At 46.1% G+C, this 20,804-nt stretch overlaps 1 protein-coding gene across 2 annotated transcripts in view; it reads right to left on the bottom strand.

The window, feature by feature from the left end:
• CAMK1D (calcium/calmodulin dependent protein kinase ID) overlaps window positions 1–20,804 on the bottom strand; it is a 441,354-nt gene that overhangs the window by 409,819 nt on the left and 10,731 nt on the right. The window contains exons 1-2 of one of the 2 annotated variants that reach the window (XM_077758502.1): window positions 11,768–11,863; window positions 7,821–7,896 (exon numbers count right to left, since the gene is read on the bottom strand). The exons of the other annotated variant lie outside the window; for it this stretch is intronic. Of the exons in view, the coding sequence (XP_077614628.1) occupies window positions 7,821–7,847 (27 nt within the window). The 5' untranslated portion in view covers window positions 7,848–7,896; window positions 11,768–11,863. Of the gene's footprint in view, window positions 1–7,820; window positions 7,897–11,767; window positions 11,864–20,804 lie in introns of those variants that run through there. 2 annotated transcript variants of the gene reach the window in all.

The following is a 20,804-nucleotide window of genomic DNA, read 5'->3' on the forward strand; positions in this document are numbered from 1 at the left end:
TTTATTCATGCCAGTTTAAGTAGTGACAGGAAAATATTCAGTACTCAAAATGGAATGAAAAAAAAAAATGGTCAGCATGAATTTCCAAAAGCATCTGGAAAATTGGCAAAAGATTTAAGAATGTAAAAAGCAACCGGCAATCCCAGCTGGGGTGAAGCTGCCTTCATATTCTATGGGCTACCAACGGTAAGACCGCTTTCAGAATTCCCAAAGACAGTATTCTAGAAAGCTCCTCCACACAGTGATTCCCATTTAATCCAAAGAAAGCACCCTACAATTTATCCCTAGCAACCCAACAGGCTTTAAAGTATTCGACTTTGTATGGAGAACAAGAATCCAAGTAGAAATATGACTTAAAACCGAAGCTAAATCTTCCCCTTATATGCCTACGTACACTGTGACTGGAGAAAAGGGTTTCTTCACTCTTAGCAGAATAGAGTGGTAGCTCGACACATCAGCTCTAGAGCTGGCCAAAACTGAACTTGAACCCCACACACCCCCACTCAGTGGCAGACTCTGAGCACATCAGTGACCCCAAACTGAATGCCACCAATGTGACTCATAAAGTCAAGATAAAGAACGGACAGCATTCCGTATTTCATGCACACTGAACCTGACGTAGTGGGCCGGAAGGATCTGAATGTAGAAGGTCTGAATGCAGGGCCCCTTGTGGGGATAAATGGACCTGCATTTTGGACCAGGATCAGCAATTCACTAAGTGTGTGGCCTTGGGCAAGTCCCTCCACCCCTCTGGGCTTCTGTGTCCTAATGTGTCATTTTCACTTCAGACTCGATGCCCTGGCTCTCCCGTAACAAACACCAGCATAAGGGAACTGAGAGAAGGGAAACAGTTTCAGAAGTGCCCCTGGAGGCCATTCCGTGCCCTGGCTTTGCTCTCTTATTTGGATTTGGCTCTTGCGCCTGGGTCCCTAACTAGGCCCTAATCTGTCCCTAACTAGTTGTGTGGGGCTGGGCAAATTGTTTAACCCTTCTGAGCTAGGGTTTTGTTTTGTTTTTTCTCTGTAAAACATGAGGATAATCTGTATATATCCCAAGTCCTTCTGGCTCTGGCATTCCACCTATCAGAGGAATTTCCTCCACTAGGGAATCAATCAGAGACTGAACCACTTTATAGTGTTTCAGCCCCTTGGTACAAATCGCCGGCAAAAGGACTACAAAAATTCTGCACCAGCTTTGAAAATGAACAGACCACACAGAGCAAGTGCTTTATAAAAGGTCAAGTATAGGATAAACATTACGAATTCATTCCTTCAGAGCAGCCAGAGCAGTGGACTGGTCACACTCATGACTCAAAAGGAAATTCCATCCAGGACCACCAGCCACCTCCCAAAGTTAGTCACCCTGCACGGCAGGGGCCAGGAAGGGGGCTGAGGGAGGGCATCCCATGGCTCGTATAGAAATGATCTATGGGGAGAATGACCTTTTCACTGGGGGTCCGGGAGATCTACTACAGGTACTTACACTGAATTCACCCCTATTCCTTTGGTCGAAATCCATACAGAAGACATAAAAAATAAAATCAGAAGACCACAGATGACAATCCAAAACCACAGATTTTGTGACCACTTTGGTCTCAGCCTCTTCCCCAAGAAGGAAGGGGCTTCAGACCGGTAACAGTTGACAAGGACACCAGGATCAGGAGAGACCGTTTCTTTATAAATAAAAATTTCAAACTCACGGCCATTAACACTCACCGGAATTCACTGGATGAGAGCCAGCCAGGAAAGGGCACGTTACTAAAACCGGCCCTCCGGCCTCCAAAAGCCTCAGCAGAATGATTCTCGCTGTGAGGAGAGGAGGAAGGAAGGGCTGGTTGTGATGCCAATGTGCCAGGAGGCCCAGAACTAGGTCACGTTCCCACCCGGGCCGCAGGCGGACACTGCGGTGGTGGCCGGTCCCACACCCACCCCTCTCCTGTGCCCAGCATCTCTTGGGAAGCCTGAGGGAGGCGCCTCTGGCCACACCCCCCACAGGCAGCAGGGGCGGGATGTTTCCGCAGCGAATGACATCCCAAGGAGCCTGTCCCCAGAGCAGCAGTCTAGCACACATCCAGGGCTTGCGAAGGCATGAAAGACACACCCGGAGCCGACCGTCCACCCAAACCCTTCAACTCACTTGGCGACCACACAGTCCTTATCTCAGGAGCCGACGCAGGGAGTCACCCAGAGCCTGGACAGCAAGCCCCTGGTCTAACCCGACGTGCCTGGGTCTTCCAGGTCCTGCGGAGCGAAACCCTCTTCAGGGCGACGCAGGTGCATCTCCGTTAGCTCCCAGGGTTGTAAGTCATGCAGATTTAAGGAAAAGATCCTTCACACCTGGAATCGCAAGTCTTCCCTTTCTCCAAGGCTTGGAAAGTATGTTCCTCCAACCATGGAGCTTTTAGAACAACATGATGTGATTTGGGGAGCTTAATAACACACTCACACTCATGCCATATCTCATGACTTCCTCGGGCTCTGATGTTTTTCTTTTCCTAGCAGGCAAACCTCCATATTGGCACAGTTTATCTGAAAAACTGTTGGAACCTCTAGCCCCCGGCAATCACAGAGCTGCTCGTGAACACCTCAGGGGACTCGCAAGTGTGCATTTTTCACAATTTATTAATTTAAGAGGCAGGTTAGAGGAGATGTGCTCTTAGCCAATCAGAAGCTTGCCTTGTACCTCTTAACAGCACACAACAGAGACATGAATACTGAGAGTGCCAATATCCTGGGGAGGGCAGGCACACCAGCACATTCCAGGGCTGGCTTCTCCTCTGCCTTTAACCAGTGTTAACTCGACACCGTTTATTCGCACGTGTAGGATCTAGAAGCTGGAATCTGAGGGGGAAAAGGTGAAGGCAAGAAAACCGGAAGGTTAAGTCAGGTAAAATTCTACAGAAACAAAGGCTTAGAAGTCTCTTCCTCCCAAAGCAGAGGGGAAAACCACCCAGTGCTCCAAAACAGTCTCCCAAAATAGTGCTGAAGAAGCCACTGGACACAGACATCACCGGAGAATGGACGTCTCTGAAGAATCACCGTTCTGGGTATCGCCCGGAGCCACACCCAGAACACTGGCTGCACAAGAGATGCTAAGTGGCAGGTGCCTGTATCGGGAGAGAAACATCTGAGGTTTCGTCCCTGCCCCGAGAGGCTCCATGTCTTCACTGTTCACTCACAAGAGCAACTTGCCATGGAAGGTGGGGGAGGAGGGGAGGCAAGGGAAACAAATGTATTATGGCCCAAGTTTTAGAAATGAGTACAGCCTTTCAGAACATTGCAAGACATGTAGCTACTACTAACTGAGCAATTATTATGACATGGTGAGATACATACATATAACTTTTAGTAATGGCTTACAATGTCTAATATACATATCTTTAAGCTCTCAAAGTTCACTATTTTATGTTATGTGTACACTGTGTGTCAAAGCAAGGAAGAACGTCATTATTCTGAGAATAGTAACCATTGTAGAATACAACAGGTGAATGTAAGGTTATCTTCTTAGTTCCTTATTATTTTATTCAAGTATTAAACCAGTCTATTATCTGTAAACTGTACATAGAGCTTCTTTTTCTGATAACTAGTAAATGATCAGCAGTACAAAAATCTAGGAAATACAGCAAGGCAACAAGGAGAAAATTAAAGTTATCTGTCATTTCAACACCCGAGAGGTAACTACTATCACTATAACTGATGTAGCTACTTCCAGCCCTCTCCCTTTGCATACAATTATAAATGTTCTTCCACAAAATTGGGATCGTATTATTTGATAACTTATTTTTCAAAATAAATGGTTTATCATTTATCTATGCCCTAAGATAATATTCTGCATCAGGGGTCAAAGTCTACAGTGTCACATTCTACTGATGTGCTATATTTTATAAATATTGCTGAATTGTTTCCGACTGTCAATTACTATAGTAAATAGTAGTAGATGGATAGAGAGATCAACAGATTTCTTTTTTTTCTATAAAAGCTTCATGGAGGTATAATTCACGATTCACTGTTTTAGTGTACAACTCAGGGGGCGCCTGGGTGGCTTAGTCGGTTGAGCGTCCGACTTTCGCTTAGGTCATGATCTCGCGGTTCGTGGGTTCGAGTCCCGCGTCGGGCTCTGTGCTGACTGCCAGCTCAGAGCCTGGAGCCTGTTTCAGTCTGTGACTCCCTCTCTCTCTGACCCTCCCCTGCTCACGCTGTCTCTCTCTCTCTCTCTCTCTCTCTCTCTCCTAGAAATAAATAAAACATTAAAAAAATTTAAAAAAAAAATAAAATAAAATAAAGTGTACAACTCAGGGGCACCAGGGTGGCTCAGTCAGGTAAACACCCAACTCGATTTTGGCTCAGGTCATGATCTCACGGTTTGTGAGATCAAGCCCCGCACTGGGTCATGCACAGAGCCTGCTTGGGATTCTCTCTAAATAAATAAATAAACTAACTAACTAAAAATAATATAAAGTACAATTTAGTGGTTTTAGTATATTCATAGAACTATGCAACGATCGCCACAACCAATTTTAGGACATTTTCATCATCTCCACCCCCAAATAAACCCCGGGACCTTTTTAGCAGTCATTTGGCACTTCCCCTCAAGCCCTTCCACCCCTAGTCCAAAGCAACCACTAATCTACTTTCTGTCTCCACAGATGTGTCTGTTCTGGACATTTCACAGGAAGGGAATAACATACTACATGGTTTTGGTAATTTATCCTACTGTTTTCAAGGTTCAGCGATATTGTAGCATGTATCAGTACTCCATTCCTTCTTACGGCTACATATTAGACTATTGCATGGATAGCCTACATTCTGTTTATGCCCTCATGAGTTGATGAACATTTAGGTCCTTTCCTCTTTTTGGCTAATATGAGTAAGGCTGCCCTGAACATCCCTGTACAAGGTTTCATGTTGACACGTACTGGCAGTTCTCTTGGATATACACCTAGGAGTAGCATTGTCAGCTTGTATGGTAACTGTATTTTAACCTTTTAAGGAACTGCCAGGCCATTTTACAAAGCACCTGCACCATTTTACATTGCTACCAGCACACCTTCACCAGCACTTTGTACTATCCATCTTTCCACTGTAGTTGCCCCACTGGGCATGAAGTGATAGCTCACTGTGGCTTTGATTTGCCCTTCTGTGTCTGCTTATAGGTCACGTGTTTACCTTCTTTGGAGAAACGTGTATTTGGAGTCCCTGTCCATGTTCAACTGGATTGTAGTTTAATTACTGAGTGTTTTCTTTTTATTTTTTAATGTTTTTACTTATTATTGAGAGACAGAAAGAGAAAGAGCATGAGCATGGGAGGCGCAGAGAGAGGGGGAGACAGAATCTGAAGGAGGCTCCAGGCTCTGAGCTGTCAGGACAGAGCCCGATGCAGGGCTCGAACTCATGAACCTAGAGATCATGACCTGAGCCAAAGTCAGATGCTTACCGACTGAGCCACCCAGGTGCCCCTAAGTGGTGTTTTAAAACATACTTGAAATCAGTTCCTGATCAGATCTACAAAAAAATATTTCCTATTCTGTGTGTTGTCTCTTCATTGTCTTGATGGTAACCTTTGAGGCACAAAACTTTTGGTTTTGATGAAGTATTATCTATGTTTTTTTGGTTGCTTCTGCTTTTGGTGTCCTATCTAGGAAACACTTCTCACTCCAAATAATGAAGATTTACACCTATGGTTTAAGTGTTTTATAGTTTAACGTCTGGGATACAGGTCATGGATCCATCTTGAGTTAATTTTTGTATGTGACAGATAGCAGCTAACAGTCCAAATTCATTCTTTTTTTATGTTGGATATCCAGTCGTCCCAGCATCATTTATTGAAAAGACTATTCTTTCCCCCATTACACTGACTTAGTACCTGTGTCAAAAATCAGTAGACCATAAATGTACAGGTTTCTTTCTAGACTCTCAGTTCTAGTCCACTGATCTCTATATGTCTGCTTTTATGCCAGCACCACACTGTCAGGATTATTGTAGATTTGTAATAAGTTTTGAAATCAAGAAGTGTGATTTCTCTGGGGCACCCGGGTGGCTCACTCAGGTGAGTGCCCATCTTCAGTTCAGTTTCATGATCTCATGGTTCATGGGTTTGAGCCTCACGTCAGGCTCTGTGCTGGCAGCTCAGAGTCTGGAGCCTGCTTCAGATTCTGTGTCTCCCTCTTTCTCTCTGCCCCTCCCCTACTCATGCTCTGCCTCTCTCTCTCTTTCTCCCAAGAATGAATAAACATTAAAAAATATATTTAAAAAAATAAAACAAGTTGTGATTTCTCCATCTTTGTACTTTTAAAAAAAATTTTTTTAATGTTTTATTTATTTCTGAGAGAGAGACAGAATGAGCAGGGGAGGGTCAGAAAGAGAGGGAGACACAGAATCTGAAACGGGCTCCAGGCTCTGAGCTGTCAGCACAGAGCCCGAGGCAGGGCTCCAACCCACGAACCGTGAGATCATGACCTGAGCCGAAGTCAGACGCTCAACCGACTGAGCCACCCAGGCGCCCCTCTTCGCACTTTTTAAAGACTCTTTTGGGGTCCTCTACATTTCCATATGAACTTTAAGATCAGCTCGTCAATGTTTGCAAAAAGGGCAGCTGGGATTTTGATAGATATTATGTTGACTCTGTAGATAAATTTAGGGACTTTGCTATCTTGACCCTATTGAGTCTTCCAATCCATTAATACAGGATGCCTTTTTTTTTTTTTTAAAGACTTTCCTTTAGGTTTATTTATTTTGGGAGTGAGGGATGGGGAGAGAAGGGCAGAGAGAGGGGCAGAGAGACAATCCCAAGCAGGCTCTGCACAGATGTGGGGCTTGAACTCACCAACTGTGAGCTCGTGACCTGAGCTGAAACCAAGAGCTGGATGCTTAACCGACCTGAGCCACCCCAGGTGCCTCAGGATGTCTTTCCATTTGTTTAGGACTTCCTTAATTTCTTCCAATGGTATTTTGTAATTTACAGTGAATAAGTCTTGTACTTCCCTGGTAAATTTATTCCTCTTTTATTCTTTTGGATGCTATTATTATAAGCAGACTTGTTTTCTTAATTTTCGGATGATTCACTGTCAGAATACATATAGAATTGATTTTGTATGATATATACTTAGTTTTGTATCCTATAGCTTTGATGAACTCATATTAGGACTAACAGATTCTTAGTGGAGATTTTAGTGGAATTAGGATTTTCTCTCTATAAGATCAGGTCATGTGCAAATAGAGACTTACTACTTTTTATTACTTTACAATCTGGAAGCCTTTTGTTTCTTTTCTTTTCTTTTTTCGTGCCTAACTGTCCAGGCCAGCACTTCCAGGACAATGTTCAACACAAGCAGTGAGAGCAAACATCTTGCCTTGTTCCTGATCTCAGGAGGAAGCATGCATTCTTTCACCATTCAGAAGGGTGTTAGCTCTCGGAGTAGAATTCCTAACTGTAACTTCTGTCAGAAGGTAAAAAGGAAACTTTAGCATTCGGACCATTCATAAGAGTCCTAAGTGCGCCCATTTCCCAATGCATGGTTTCCTCAATATGTATTTCCCGAACAGAATTTCCACATGCTTTGTACTTAAAATAGGTCAGGAAGGGACAGGGACGTGTTAAAGAACATTTCAGGTGACTGTGCACCTCAAGAAGACTTGAGGTGCACAGAGTTAATGAAATCCAAAGCCTGTGTCTGGTGAAATAAACACCTGCTAATATAAAGCCCAAGCAGGGGGCATTACGTTAAAGGCCATTTGACATTTCCCTGAGTTATTAGTCACTCAATTCGCTGCAGAAAGGAAGTCATCATTCTGAGCCCGTTCTGAAATTCTGTGTCAGTTTACCTGCTCAGATGTTCCCTGATTTCTCATCGTCCTACCCACCAAAATTAGTTCTACCACAAAAGGCTCTTCGCAGCACCTAAAAAAAAAAACATTTGGGAAAATCCATTCTAATTGTATTTAAATCTGTAAATCCCAGAACAACGGGGATTTGACAGTTACTTAATTTGATTATTTAATCACACCAAATACTTCAGATCAAAAACTACACCCTGAAACTTGGATTATCCGGTTTGACCCCTAAACAAATTATATTAGAGCAACATCTTGGTTAGCTGGGATACATGTTCAGAGGTATAGAGTGGGAAATCTGGACTTGAAAAGACATGGCTTCAAATTCCGGATCTTTCTATTCCTGGCTATGCATCTTTGGACAAGTTACTTATCCTCTCTATTTTTAAGAGACAGAGACAGAGCACAAGCAGGGGAGGGGCAGAGAGAGAAAGAGACACAGAATCAAAAACAGGCTCCAGGCACTGAGCTGTCAGCACAAAGCCTGACGCAGGGCTCAAACCCATGAACCATGAGATCATGACCTTAGCCAAAGTCAGATGTTCAACCAACTGAGCCGCTCAGGCGCCCAACTGCTAAAAATTTTTAAAGGATAAAAACTCCTGCCTCGCAGAGATGTTGTGAAAATTACACGACACGCTACTCGTAAAGTGTCTGGAACACAGTAGGTGCTATTATCGCTAAGAGCAGAAGTATTTCTTAACTCAAGTGTTCAGGAAATGGAGATGTCTGATCCATTACAATTTCTTTTTTTTTTTTTTTACAAATAGTTTATTGTCAAATTAGTTTCCACATAACACTCAGTGCTCATCCCCACAAGTGTCCTCCTCCATGCCCATCCCCCCCTCCCCCCCACATCCATCAGTCCTCAGTTTTTGTCAGCATTCAAGAGTCTCTCATGGTTTGCCTCTCTCCCTTTCCCCCACCATTTCCGCCCTTCTTCTCCCCCTTGTTCCTCCGTCAAGTTCCTCCTAATCCTCCTATATGTGCAAACATATGATATTTGTCCTTCTCTGCCTGACTTATTTCGCTCAGCATAACACCCTCAAGGTCCATCCATGTTGCTACACATGGCCAGATTTCATTGTTTCTCATTGCCATGACAATTTCTGGCTTTCAAACTTTTGCAGCTGAAAATCCTTCAAAACAATGATAGTATTTTTTGCATCTGTATGATGATAGACAGTTACATCATCCATTTCATTTCTTTTTTGGGGTACATGTNAGGCGCCCCATCCATTTCATTTCTAAGTATTTCATATGCAAGATCCCATGTAAGTCACCAAAAGGTGTGTCAGGCTCATCCACAAGTAGCTTACAGTCTGGAATAAGTAAGTGTGACATGTAGTATAAGGACGTCACGTGTGTTACCATGACGCGATATCACAGGGACAGAGGGTGCAGGAGTTCGGGCTGACCACGCAAATGAGGGATTCCGCACGCATTCTAAGACATGGTTTTTGCTAATAAATTCCAAACAAGAGCTAATGCGATTGCTGTTTGCCTGTTTTCCTTTAAAGGGTAGCTGAGGGAAAAAAAACAATGAACTGCCAGCTTTACCCTGTATCCATCCCCAAGTCCCCAGAAAAGCCATGTCTGCACTTTGAAACCTCATCAGTAATGGCACCGCCTAACTCCTCATCTCTCCCATTTCAGCAGGCTCCTGACACAGGCTAATTGGCACATCTGAAATCGTCCAATTAACAAGATGACGAAAACTGCCCAGCGCTGTGAAGGTGAATCCGGGCCGCTTCTGCATGTACGCCACACCGCTGCCTTCCGAACACTCGGACTGTGATGCTAATCAACCCTGAGAGGTCTGCTCCGTCTTCTATGAAAGCCTGACCATGAGCCTGAAAGACAATAGGTTTTCCCAGCTGTGAACCCTGGATTCACCTGACACAACTTCCTGTCCCAGAAAGGTGAGCAGCACGCTGGCAAGCAGGGAAAAAACAAGGGAGCGGGGATCTGTCTGCTGCGAAGTAGTTCCTGAGAGAGGAGCTCCTCCCGGAATCTCTGCGGGTGCTCCCTCCACAGTCGGGGCTGGACGCCTCCCCTGGCCCAGGTGTTGGGCTTAGCTGAGCCACCGGTGGGCTTTCCAGAAAGCAACACAAAACTTAATTAAGCAGCATCAATTATCTATTATATGCATAAAACATGCACACGCACAGGGCTCATCGAGCGATGGCAGAAATCAATCCAACAATAATTTAGCAGACGCCGGCTTCTACACTCGGCCTTCTGAAAGGAAAGCAGCCCCCTCAGGCAAGAGAGCCAGGCCGCTGGCACCGAGGGACAAAGGCCGAGTGGTAATAAAGCACAGAAAACAAGGCCGCCTCCCCTGCCACCTGCGCTCGCCCGTGCCCTGGAGCTCTGGACACCAACGGCTCACGGAGACTGAGCGCTTGCCCTGAGGCACGGCTGTGCTAGGAACTTCACCTCTTGTCAGTTCGCTCAGTTCTCACAGCAACTGAGGCAGGTCTCCCGACAACCATACTCCTGGGCCTCCCTGAGGGCCTGATGAGGAGTCAAAAGTAGGACAAGAAGAGGGAAGATCTCAGTCATGTTTGTTCATGTGGAAAGAGAACCTGCATACATTTCTGTCACCTGAAAAGGTTGAGCATTTGTGGGGGGGTTTATGTTTTTTATTTTTTTTATTTTTTTTTTTATTTTTTTTTTAATAGTTTATTGTCAAATTAGTTTCCACTGGGTTTATGTTTTTTAAATGTTTATGTATTTTTCAGAGAGACAGAGAGAGACAGAGTGTGAGCAAGGGAGGGGCAGAGAAAGAGAGAGACACGAATCTGAGACAGGCTCCAGGCTCTGAGCTGTCAGCACAGAGCCTGACATGCGGCCTGAACTCATGAGCTGTGAGATGGTGGCCTGAACCAAAGCTGGACGCTTAACCGACTGAGCCACCCCGCCCCGGAGCCCAAGGCTGAGGATCTGTGATCCCAGAGCTATCAGGGAAAGAGCCCTCTGCACTCAAAAGCTCTGACTGTTTACACTGAATCTGCACCTTTTGCCATGTGGCCCTGGGGAAGGCCTCCAACCGTCCAGGGCCTCTGTTTTCTCAACGCGATCAAAGAACAAGATGTTCACAAGGCCCTCTCCAGAGTCAACATTCTGAACCTTGAAAATCCAAAACACCCCTACATCTGCTCAAGGGCCACGTGAGGACTGTGTGATACAGACCAAGGCTGAGCCTGGTCACCACAGGAACCTGACACGTGACATGTGTCACACACACACACACAAAAGGCACCTTTTTCACTTCTTCCTACTTCCCATTTAAGAAATGCTACCCAGGATTTCTCTTAGAAAGATGTAGGACTGGGGCACCTGGGCAGCCCAGTCAGTTAAGTGTCCGACTTCAGCTCAGGTCATGATCTCACAGTTCGTGGGTTCGAGCCCCACGGGGGGCTCTGTGCTGACAGCTCGGAGCCTGGAGCCCGCTTCGGATTCTATGTCTCTCTGCCCCCCTCCTCTGCTCACGCTCTCTGTCTCTCTCTCAAAATAAATAAATAAACATTAAAAGATTTTTTTAAATAGAATGACGCAGGATTTTCTTACATTTGTCCATGCCTGACTTCAAGTGCACCAGCAAGGGGGAGGCATTAATTCTGCGGCTTTGTGAGGTGCCCAGCCCACTGCTGGCGCCCCATGTATGTACAAAAGTGACCTCCTTTTCACAATTGTTTGGAAGGTACAGCTAGCTCTTTTCACTTCCACCTCCTTTTTATTTCCCTAAGTCTAAAGAAAAGATGAAGGCCTTCGATTAAATCAAAATGGAAGAAAGACATAAAACGCACCTGCCACTTCACACAGGCACATACTTTTAATTGTTTTCGTCTAAACCTCAGACCACTCATTTTAAACCAGAAGCAACGGGTCAGTCAGCTAGCCTATTACATCATTACCGAATACGTGAGACTTACCTTAGCTAAGAAACGGTCTTTCAAAATGTGTTGATTTCGGTGCACCATGATAAAAATCAACCCATTCTATGAAAGCAATAATCACATGAAAAGCCGAAGTGCCATTATGTTATCTGCTTCATAAAAGGAAGGATTTTTCAGCCTCCCTTCTGTTGTCAAACTGGATGATTATGACATAAAATGGGCCACAATTGTGACTGAAGGCTTGCGGCATTACAGACGTCTATCTCGCACTTGAAACCATGTCTCTATTTAATGGGTAGCGGGAACAGTGTTACAATACGTACTCTGTGGGTTCCAGGGCTGGGGAGGAAAGGGCTTCCCCTCATCTGAAATCAGATCTGCCTCCTCGCCACCCTGCCCCCAGCCCACCCCCACCCACAGCTGCCCAGGCCAAACACTCACTTGTTCCCATTTGGACCCCTCTCCCAGCATTCCTTGCGATGCCAGCCCACAAACACTGTAGGCACACGGCCCGGTGAACTGTAACATCAGAGAAGAAACCACAGGAGCCCATGCCTCCTTTTCTCTAGCTCTGCAGGGCTGTGTAGCAAATATCATGAAAGGGTACCTTCTAAGACCTCCTTGAGGAAAAGAGCGGTTGTGACCTTTTCATTTTTGTATCCATACAGCCTATAATATAGTGGGTGTGTGTGTGTGTGTGTGTGTGCGCGCGCGCGCGCGCGCGCGTGCGCGTACATTTAACTGCATTCTTACCTCTTTTCACTTTCACACTCCAAGTATTATTTCTGGCTACACTTTGCTTTATCAACAGGAAACCTAGGAATCCCTGCCCTTCATTGGCAAGGACAACATTTCAAAAATACACTCCCTTTCTTCCCCCACCCCTTTTTTTAAAGTTTTCCTAAAGGATTTATACTGATCCGTTCACTTTAGGATGAACAGACACATTTTTGAAAGCTATCAAACTGGGAATTCAAGCATTATACTTGGCCATGAATCAGAGTGGCAAAAATGGCCCAAAATTAAATGATTTCAGCTAACATTTATTGAGCACTTACTATATACCAGGAATTATGCAAAAAACAAAAACAAAAAAAACTTACCTCAGCTTGCCAACACCTCTTAGCAATTTTAGACAATGTATGCCTCTGTTATCCCCATCCTATGAATTACAGAGACTCCGCATTCCACACATGTATGGCTGGGGCCGGTGGGTGGGAGAGCCAGGAATTGGGCCTAGGGAGGGCCGAGCCCCAGTCACAGACCATGACCTACTTATAAGATCCATTAGGTTGTGATCTTATAAGGGTGTCAGCTTTGGCAGACAGCAAGTTGGCCACAGGAAGATTGAGCTCTTTGCAGACGTTGTGCCCAAGACGGCCAAGAATTTTAGGCGGTTCTGCACTGGAATTTTCAGGAGAGTCCCTTGGCTCAAGTGTGCGGGAAGTCGTCAGGGCCTACGTCAAGGCCTCGTTCCAAGTCTCTTCTTTTTAGTTATAGGAAAGATGGGGCTCTGATGGGACACCACAGGGAGTGCCTTCCGCAGGGTCATAAAGGATTTCATGATTCAGGGTGGGAAAGGGACTGGAGTCACCAGCTGTTTGTTTAGAGAGGGCACACACAAGTGAGGGAGGGGCAGAGAGAGAGAGAGGTAAGGAGAGAATCTCAAGCAGGCTCCACACCCAGCACAGAGGCTCACGACCCTGAGGTCATGACCTGAGCCCAAATCAAGAGTCCAACATTTAATGGACTCAGCACCTGGAGTTGCCAGTACTCACCAGGGGCCACGGGCAGGTGAAAATTTTAAATTTAGTCACACTCAGCTCCAGGCCTGCTTTCACGGCCAACAGTGGCCCCAGTACAAACGGCTGCCACTTCATTACCTGCTCTAAACATGACTGGCTGGATGGGAAGCACGTGGTGTTCAGAGACATCATTGACAGGTTCTAGAGAAGCACAAGACAGACAATATCCCCACAGGCCCCAACAATAAGCCCCAACTGCCCATGGTGACTGCACGGCGCAGGGAGATGAGGTCCGGAGCAAAGTCCCTCGGGCCCTCCCTTGCTCTGGGAGACGCTCTGGAGCAAGCTAATCTGCCCAGGCCCCGAGTTTGCTTCCCGGTCTCCTGATGCCCCAGTGGAGGAAGACACCTGGGAAGCATCACAGAGTCAGAACCCAAGATTTTCTGCATCTAAGTTTTCAACTGTAAATAAAGCTGTTTAAAAAAAAATCCATTATAATACCGAGAAAGGCTGCAGGCCACAGCATTGTAGGGACACCTCAAATTTTGCAAAGTAGTGCCTCAGAGATCTTTTTTAAGTTTACTCATTTATTTTGAGAGAGAGAGAGAGAGAGAACATGAGTAGGGGAGGGGCAGAGAAAGAAGAAGAGAGAGAATCCCAAGCAGGCTGCACACTGTCAGCACAGAGCTCAACACGGGGCTCGATCCCATGAACTGTGAGATCGTGACCTGAGTTGAAATCAAGAGCCAGGGGCGCCTGGGTGGCTCAGTCAGTTGGGCATCCGACTTCGGCTCAAGTCACGATCTCACGGTTCATGGGTTGGAGCCCTGCGTTGGGCTCTGTGCTGACAGCTAGCTCAGAGCCTGGAGCCTGCTTTGGATTCTGTGTGTCCCTCTCTCTCTGACCCTCCCCTACTCACGCTGTCTCTCTCTCTCTCTCAGAAATAAATAAAACATTAAAAAAAAAAAAGAAAGAAAGAAAGAAAGAAATCAAGAGCTGAATGCTTCACCTGACTGAGCCATCCAGATGCCCAAGATTTGTTTATATACCAAAAACTGTATGCCTGTACCTGGGAGGTGTTTACCACTCAGGATATCACCATACAAGATTTCCCCAAGTATCCAATAACTTTAGTATTCAGTAAATTGTTTTAACCAGTAACGCTAAGAAAAGTTTCATCAGTCAGTCAAATCCCTCTGACACCAGGCTGTAAGGGTGGAGGGGAAAGTTTCCTAATTAAAAGGGACCAGACTAGCCACATAACTTGCAGAACCCAGAGCAGAAGGAAAATGGGGGGGGTGGGGGGTAGGGGGAATCTTTGTTCAAAGAACAGTGAGAATTTCAAGACAGAGGGAGAAGCCCACGTAACTGTGTAGCTGTGAGGCTCACACGCCTGGAAGCTGACCCCAGAAGGCATCAGTGTCCAAGACCCCAGAGGTCGCTCTGGAGTCTGAAGGAACGAGGTCTCACCGGCTGCGAAACAGCCTGAGAGCTGAGCTGCATGCGTTGGACGCCTTCTCCAGAAGGAAACGCATGCAAACTCAGAACCTCAGACTGGAATGTTAAACAGCTTGGCTCCTGCTATCTCTGGATGTGAACTTCATACAAGATACAGCCTCGCTTCATCTTTATGCTGAGATGCAGCAGGAAAAGGTCATCCTGCATATAAATCATTAGAGACACAGATTTAAAAACATATCCTGAAGAGAAACAATGAGTAACATCACACCGCACACCGGCATGTCTTCCTTAATAGAGCAGGTGTTCGAAACGTTTAATATTTCTGTGAAATACTGGCTTTCTCCCGGTATTTTCCAGTTAGTGAAAATACAGAGAAATCATCTGAGTTACGCTATATTCGAGGAGGCCTTGATGGCACAACAAAAAATGATTTCTTTAAATTACCAAGCCCTGAGAAAAAGTGAGGTCTGATCTAATAAACTTCTGAAAAGCACTTAGAATCTTTTGTAACAAGAAAAGGGAAATAGTTATGTTAGTGGGATCAGAGCAAAAAAATTTTTTTAAAGTTTTAGTGAGGAAAGAACACCCAGCTGGGAGTAAACAATGTAACAGTATCTGTCCCGGACTGGTTGGACAGCTGCTAGGTAACCAGCTCAACACCAGCTCGTGCAGGAGGGACAAGGAAAGAAATCATACTGTGCACGTCTTAGCCATTTCAATTAATAAACCACACTTGATCTGAATTTTGGGGTATCTGCCTGAATTCTGCATGACCTTCTGCTAATGGATACTAAGCTACAAATGATATGTGTTTTATAAGTTCTGGAGAAAACTACCTTTTGTTTGCCAGAGACCTGGGGTAAGCACTCTTTTTTTTCTTTTGCAAATAGTCTGATTTGAAATCTCAGGGTTACCTGGGTATGTCAAAAATTATTTTTGGGGTATCTGGGTGGCTCAGTCAGTTGAGCCTCTGACTTCAGCTCGGGTCATGATCTCAGGGTTTGTGTGAATTTGAGCCTCACCTGGGCTCGCTGCTGTCAGCATGGAGCCTGCTTCGGATCCGCTGTCCCCCTCTTTCTCTCTGCCCCTCCCCCACTCATGCTCTCTCTCTCAAAAATAAATAAAACATTTAAGAAAATTATTTTCTTCCTTTAAACAGTAAAGAAATAGCAACCCAATGATAAAATGGAATCTTAACCTGTAAACTAGTTATTAGGCCCCCTCCTCTGTAAGCACAGAGGTTCCTGATGAGCTCAAGCCAGGTCATAGATCCCCAAGTCCCAGGCTCCTCAGCCACACACTAAGCACAACACAACTTCCCAGCTCCAGCAGGAAGGCACGGCCTCCAACGCATCTTTGAAGTGAGGTGAAGTTCTGGAGACTCAACAGCAACAGCTGTGACACAGAGGCACACGAGTGTCCCTGCCAGAGCCCCCAGGACCATGCTAAGTGGTGCAGATTTCCTAGGACACACGCTGGAGAAGCCTGCTCCACCTCAGTCAGCATACTTGTGAAGCTTCCAGAACCTTCTTCAGACAGAAGTTCAACCGCTGTCCTGTGACTTATGAATCATGTGACCTGGGGCCAGCCAGTTCTCAACTGTCAAACAGTATTTAATACACAGGGTTACTGACAAATTAAATGACCCATCAAGAGGTCAAGTGTCTAGTGAAGTAGCCCCAGCCTAGCAGATACTGAAATATGGTAGCCATTATTATTCTCTTCCAAACCACCTCCACACCTTCGCACGAACGCCAGCCCTGGCAACCTCCTCAGAAAATCTAGTACTTTCAGAAAGTAGGTGTTGGCAAAAGAAAAAGAAATGCACATTTTTTCAGTCAGAAGCTTTGGCCGAGGTACCGAGCACAAGGAAAACTTTTACCTCAAGAGTCAATAAATCTGGGATATTGAGACAAAGGGTTTGATAGATTCTGAGGGGGAAATGTCAGGGAAATACTGCTGTGCATGGAAATTTTTCATCCTATCCTCAGTTCTGTAGACATCACATCTTCTGAAGAAAAATGATGTAGTTGATAACTACAGCCAAGGGTTCATCTTTGGATTTTAGACACACTGGCCTGCAGGGAAAAAAGTCATAAAGCCCTTAAAGCCCCGAGTAGCAAGGGAAAGATGTGAAAGGCCAACTACGCCTTGCTTCCATGAGTGATCTCAAGACTACCAACACACCATGTCTGAGGTGAGATATCTCAAGAAGGAAAGGAATAGAAAATAGTATTTAAAAGGAGAGCACAGGACACAGCAACTGTGATACCCAGCTAACAGGGCGTGTAATGACCCTAACATCACTGATTCTTAGCGCGGGGCCACCCTCCTGAGGAAGACTCTGGTTTCAGAGTCCAACATCCCGTTTCCTTTCCCCGAGCACAGTCCTGACGGCAGGCAACAGAAAGAGTCTACCAACAGGCGAAGGGAGGAAGCAAGGCAAAGCCCCACAGATTAAAAGTTCGCCCCAGCTAATCCACTGGTGAGTAATCCACATGCAGAAAAGGAGTGGCCATCTAGAGAGATGAAATCCAGAGGGATAGAACATTCTGAAGAGCTTATCGGTAATGGAAACATTTAGGGAAGCAAGCTTCCTGAACAAGTATCAAGACAACTTTACAACTCAGGGTTTTTAAAACTGAACCAAACCCTCCATCTGCTTGCAGCTCAGTGTGCAAGGGTTCTGTGGGTGATTCGGGGGACACTGTACGTGGGAGATGTCCCCTGCCCTCAGAGAGCTGGCAGTCCCATCAGAGAACACTCTCACAAAAGAAAAAGCTCAGAACTGACCCTTCGCAGTGTAAGTCCATGACTGAAGAACAGGGGCGGAGATGCCCCCAGTGGGCTGCTGATGTCCAGGGACACCTGACGGGAGAGATGGGACTGAGGCAGATCCCTGCAGAACCGACAGGTAGGTGATAGAAGCCAGAGACACACGGGAGTGGGACACAGAGACACATGCAGGACATGGGGGATGGCATCTCACATCTGCCACCCAAGCCCCAGCTAGCACAGCAGCAGCCCCATGTAAGAGCCTAACAGTCGTCTATTAAACCAGTGCACGACAGCAGCGCCTGGGCGACTCAGTCGGTTAAGCATCTGACTTCCGCTCAGGTCATGATCTCACAGTTCGTGGGTTCGAGCCCTGCATCGGGCTCTGTGCTGACAGCTTAGAGCCTGGAGCCTGCTTGGGATTCTTGTGTTTCCCTCTCTCTCTGCTCCTCCCGGACTTGCGCTCTGTCTCAAAAACAAACATTTAAAAAAGTTAATTTAAATTAAAAAAAAAAGAAATCACATGATGGAATTTAACATCTATTTACTTAAAACCACATCAGTACTCCTTTGCTTATCACCCGTAACATGCAGCATGCCTTGTATCTCCCATTTTTTTCACAACATAACCCCACAGCAACTTCAATATACAAAAACAGAAGCTCAGAAAGATTATACAATTTGCTCAAGTCTCATAACTCCTAAATGGCACAGTCAGGATTGGCACTTCCTTAATCTAATCAAAGTAAGGGCTCCATTTACTCCACTTAGCCATTCATTTACTCACCAAACACTGATGAAATGTGTGGGCGTCCCGTCTGAGCCAGGGGCTGCCTGTGTGCAAGACCTGCTCCCCCGGCATGCAGGAGGGCCTAACAAGGGGCTTTGTGAGAGAGCCCCCGTAGGGACGCCGGAGCCCCCACTCTGTTCTCAGGTCTCTGGATGCGGCTCCCTCTCCCAGACCCAGGGACGCCCATAGCCCGGAGCTACAGCATGGTGAGAGGAAAACCCACAGAGGGAGCAGAAGTGCTCCCGTTCAGGGGCGCCTGGGTGGCTTAGTCGGTTAAGCTTCCGACTTTTGCTNCCTCGCACACCTACAAAGTGCATCACCCAGGATCCAGAAATGTGATCCACAGCTGCAGTGAGAAACCTCTAACGTGGAAGGTTTCTTCTCAGGTTACTGTCATCACATTGATGGGGATGGGACAGTGCCTCCGAATGTTCACTGTCACCATCATCGGGGATAACATGACATCCATGCTCTGGATGTGGTCCAGACCACCTGTGGGACCACAGGCAGCCCACCAATGAGAGCAGCCTGGCCGGTATCCCTTTGAATTAGAAAGACCTCACCTTGGGGCGTCTGGGTGGCTCAGGCAGTTGGGTGGCCAACTTCAGCTCAGGTCATGATCTCACGGTTCATGGGTTCGAGCCCCGCGTTGGGCTCTGTGCTGACAGCTAGCTCAGAGCCTGGAGCCTGTTTCAGTTCTGTGTCTCCCTCTCTCTCTGACCCTCCCCTGCTCATGCTGTCTCTCTCTCAGAAATAAATTAAAAACATTAAAAAGAAAGAAAGGAAGGAAGGAAGGAAGGAAGGAAGGAAGGAAGGAAGGAAGGAAGAAAGAAAGACCTCACCTTCTGACTGCAAGAATGAGTAGATTGTGAAAGCGCCTGGGTGGCTCAGTCACTTGACTTTTGATTTCATGTCATGATCCCAGGGTCGTGGGATCAAGCCCCACATCAGGATCTGCACTGAGCATGGAACCTGATTAAGATTCATTCTCTCTCTCTCTCTCTCCCCCCCCATCATCCTGCCCCTCCTTTGTTTTCTCTCTATATATATATATAAAAGAAAAAATGAGTTCATGGTGAACATATTATGAACATCTAAAGAGAGACTGGGCTTGGCTTGGTTTTGCTGTCAGCCATTTGGCAGAAGGCAGGACTATGTGTGTAAGTGTCTTAGTCCCTTCCAGCTACCGTAACAGAATGCCATAGGCTGGGTGGCTTATAAACAATAGAAACTTGCTTCTCACAGTCCTGGAGACTGGAAGTCCATGACAAGGTCATGGGCAGATTCAGGGTCTGGTGAGAGCCCACTTCCTGCTTCAAAGATGGCCACCTTCCTGCTGTGCCCTCGAGAGGCAGAAGAGCCACAGAACTCCCTGGGGTAGGTCTCTTTTACAAGGCCACTAATCCCACCATGAGAGCCTTACTTCTATGACCTAATCCCTTCCCAAAGGCACCACCTCCTAGTACCTCCACACAGGGGGTGAGGTTTCAACATACGAACTGGGTGGGGAGGGGACAAAAAAATCCAGTCTATAGCAAACAGTATTTATTTTATACCATGAAGACCCTGAGAAGCCAAGGTTCTTGTGTCCTACCCCTACAAGGGACAGTCAGCCACAAATGGATATAGTTTTACCTCTTTCTTCCCAGGTGTGTAGCCAGCCCACCAGATGTCTGTTGAATAGGGTCTCCTGTGAGTACCAGCATCTGCCCCACTGCGGGCAGATGTACACGTTCAGAGGTGCGGATGAGGGCAGAGAGGAGATGGTGACAATAACCCCAAGATCGCCCTTACCCCCCTCCACCACCAACCTAATACAAATAGCCAGACACCCACAGCACTCAATAAAGACCACCACCCCCTATATCCAGAACAGACACCCAACCTGTGCACAGTGGGTCCATTGGCCAAGCTGGTAAAATAATGGAATATCTTCGACCAATCAGTAAATAACCACAGCCTGACCCTTGCCCCAGCAGCTGACCTCTGGGGCATCTCCTGAGATCTCCCCACCCTCTAGAGACACAGACCACATGAGACCCAGCCAGACAATTCTTATCGCCTTCCTTACGAAACTCTTCCAGAGTTTTCAAATTCTCTACTAGGATGACATGTTGCGTTTATACCTTCTTTTGAAGTTTTTAAGGTACCAATCACGTAAACACTAAGAATTAAAACAACATGCACCTGAATAAAGCCAGTTAGACAATACTATGAAACTTTCGTTTTTGTTCACACTTCTAGAGTTAGATAATAATACCTTCTATTTGTATAAGGCCTTACTGCACATGCCTTATCTCTT

Source organism: Crocuta crocuta, unplaced genomic scaffold (assembly GCF_008692635.1).
Source record: "Crocuta crocuta isolate KB4526 unplaced genomic scaffold, BGI_CrCroc_1.0 scaffold32, whole genome shotgun sequence".
NCBI lineage: Eukaryota > Metazoa > Chordata > Mammalia > Carnivora > Hyaenidae > Crocuta > Crocuta crocuta.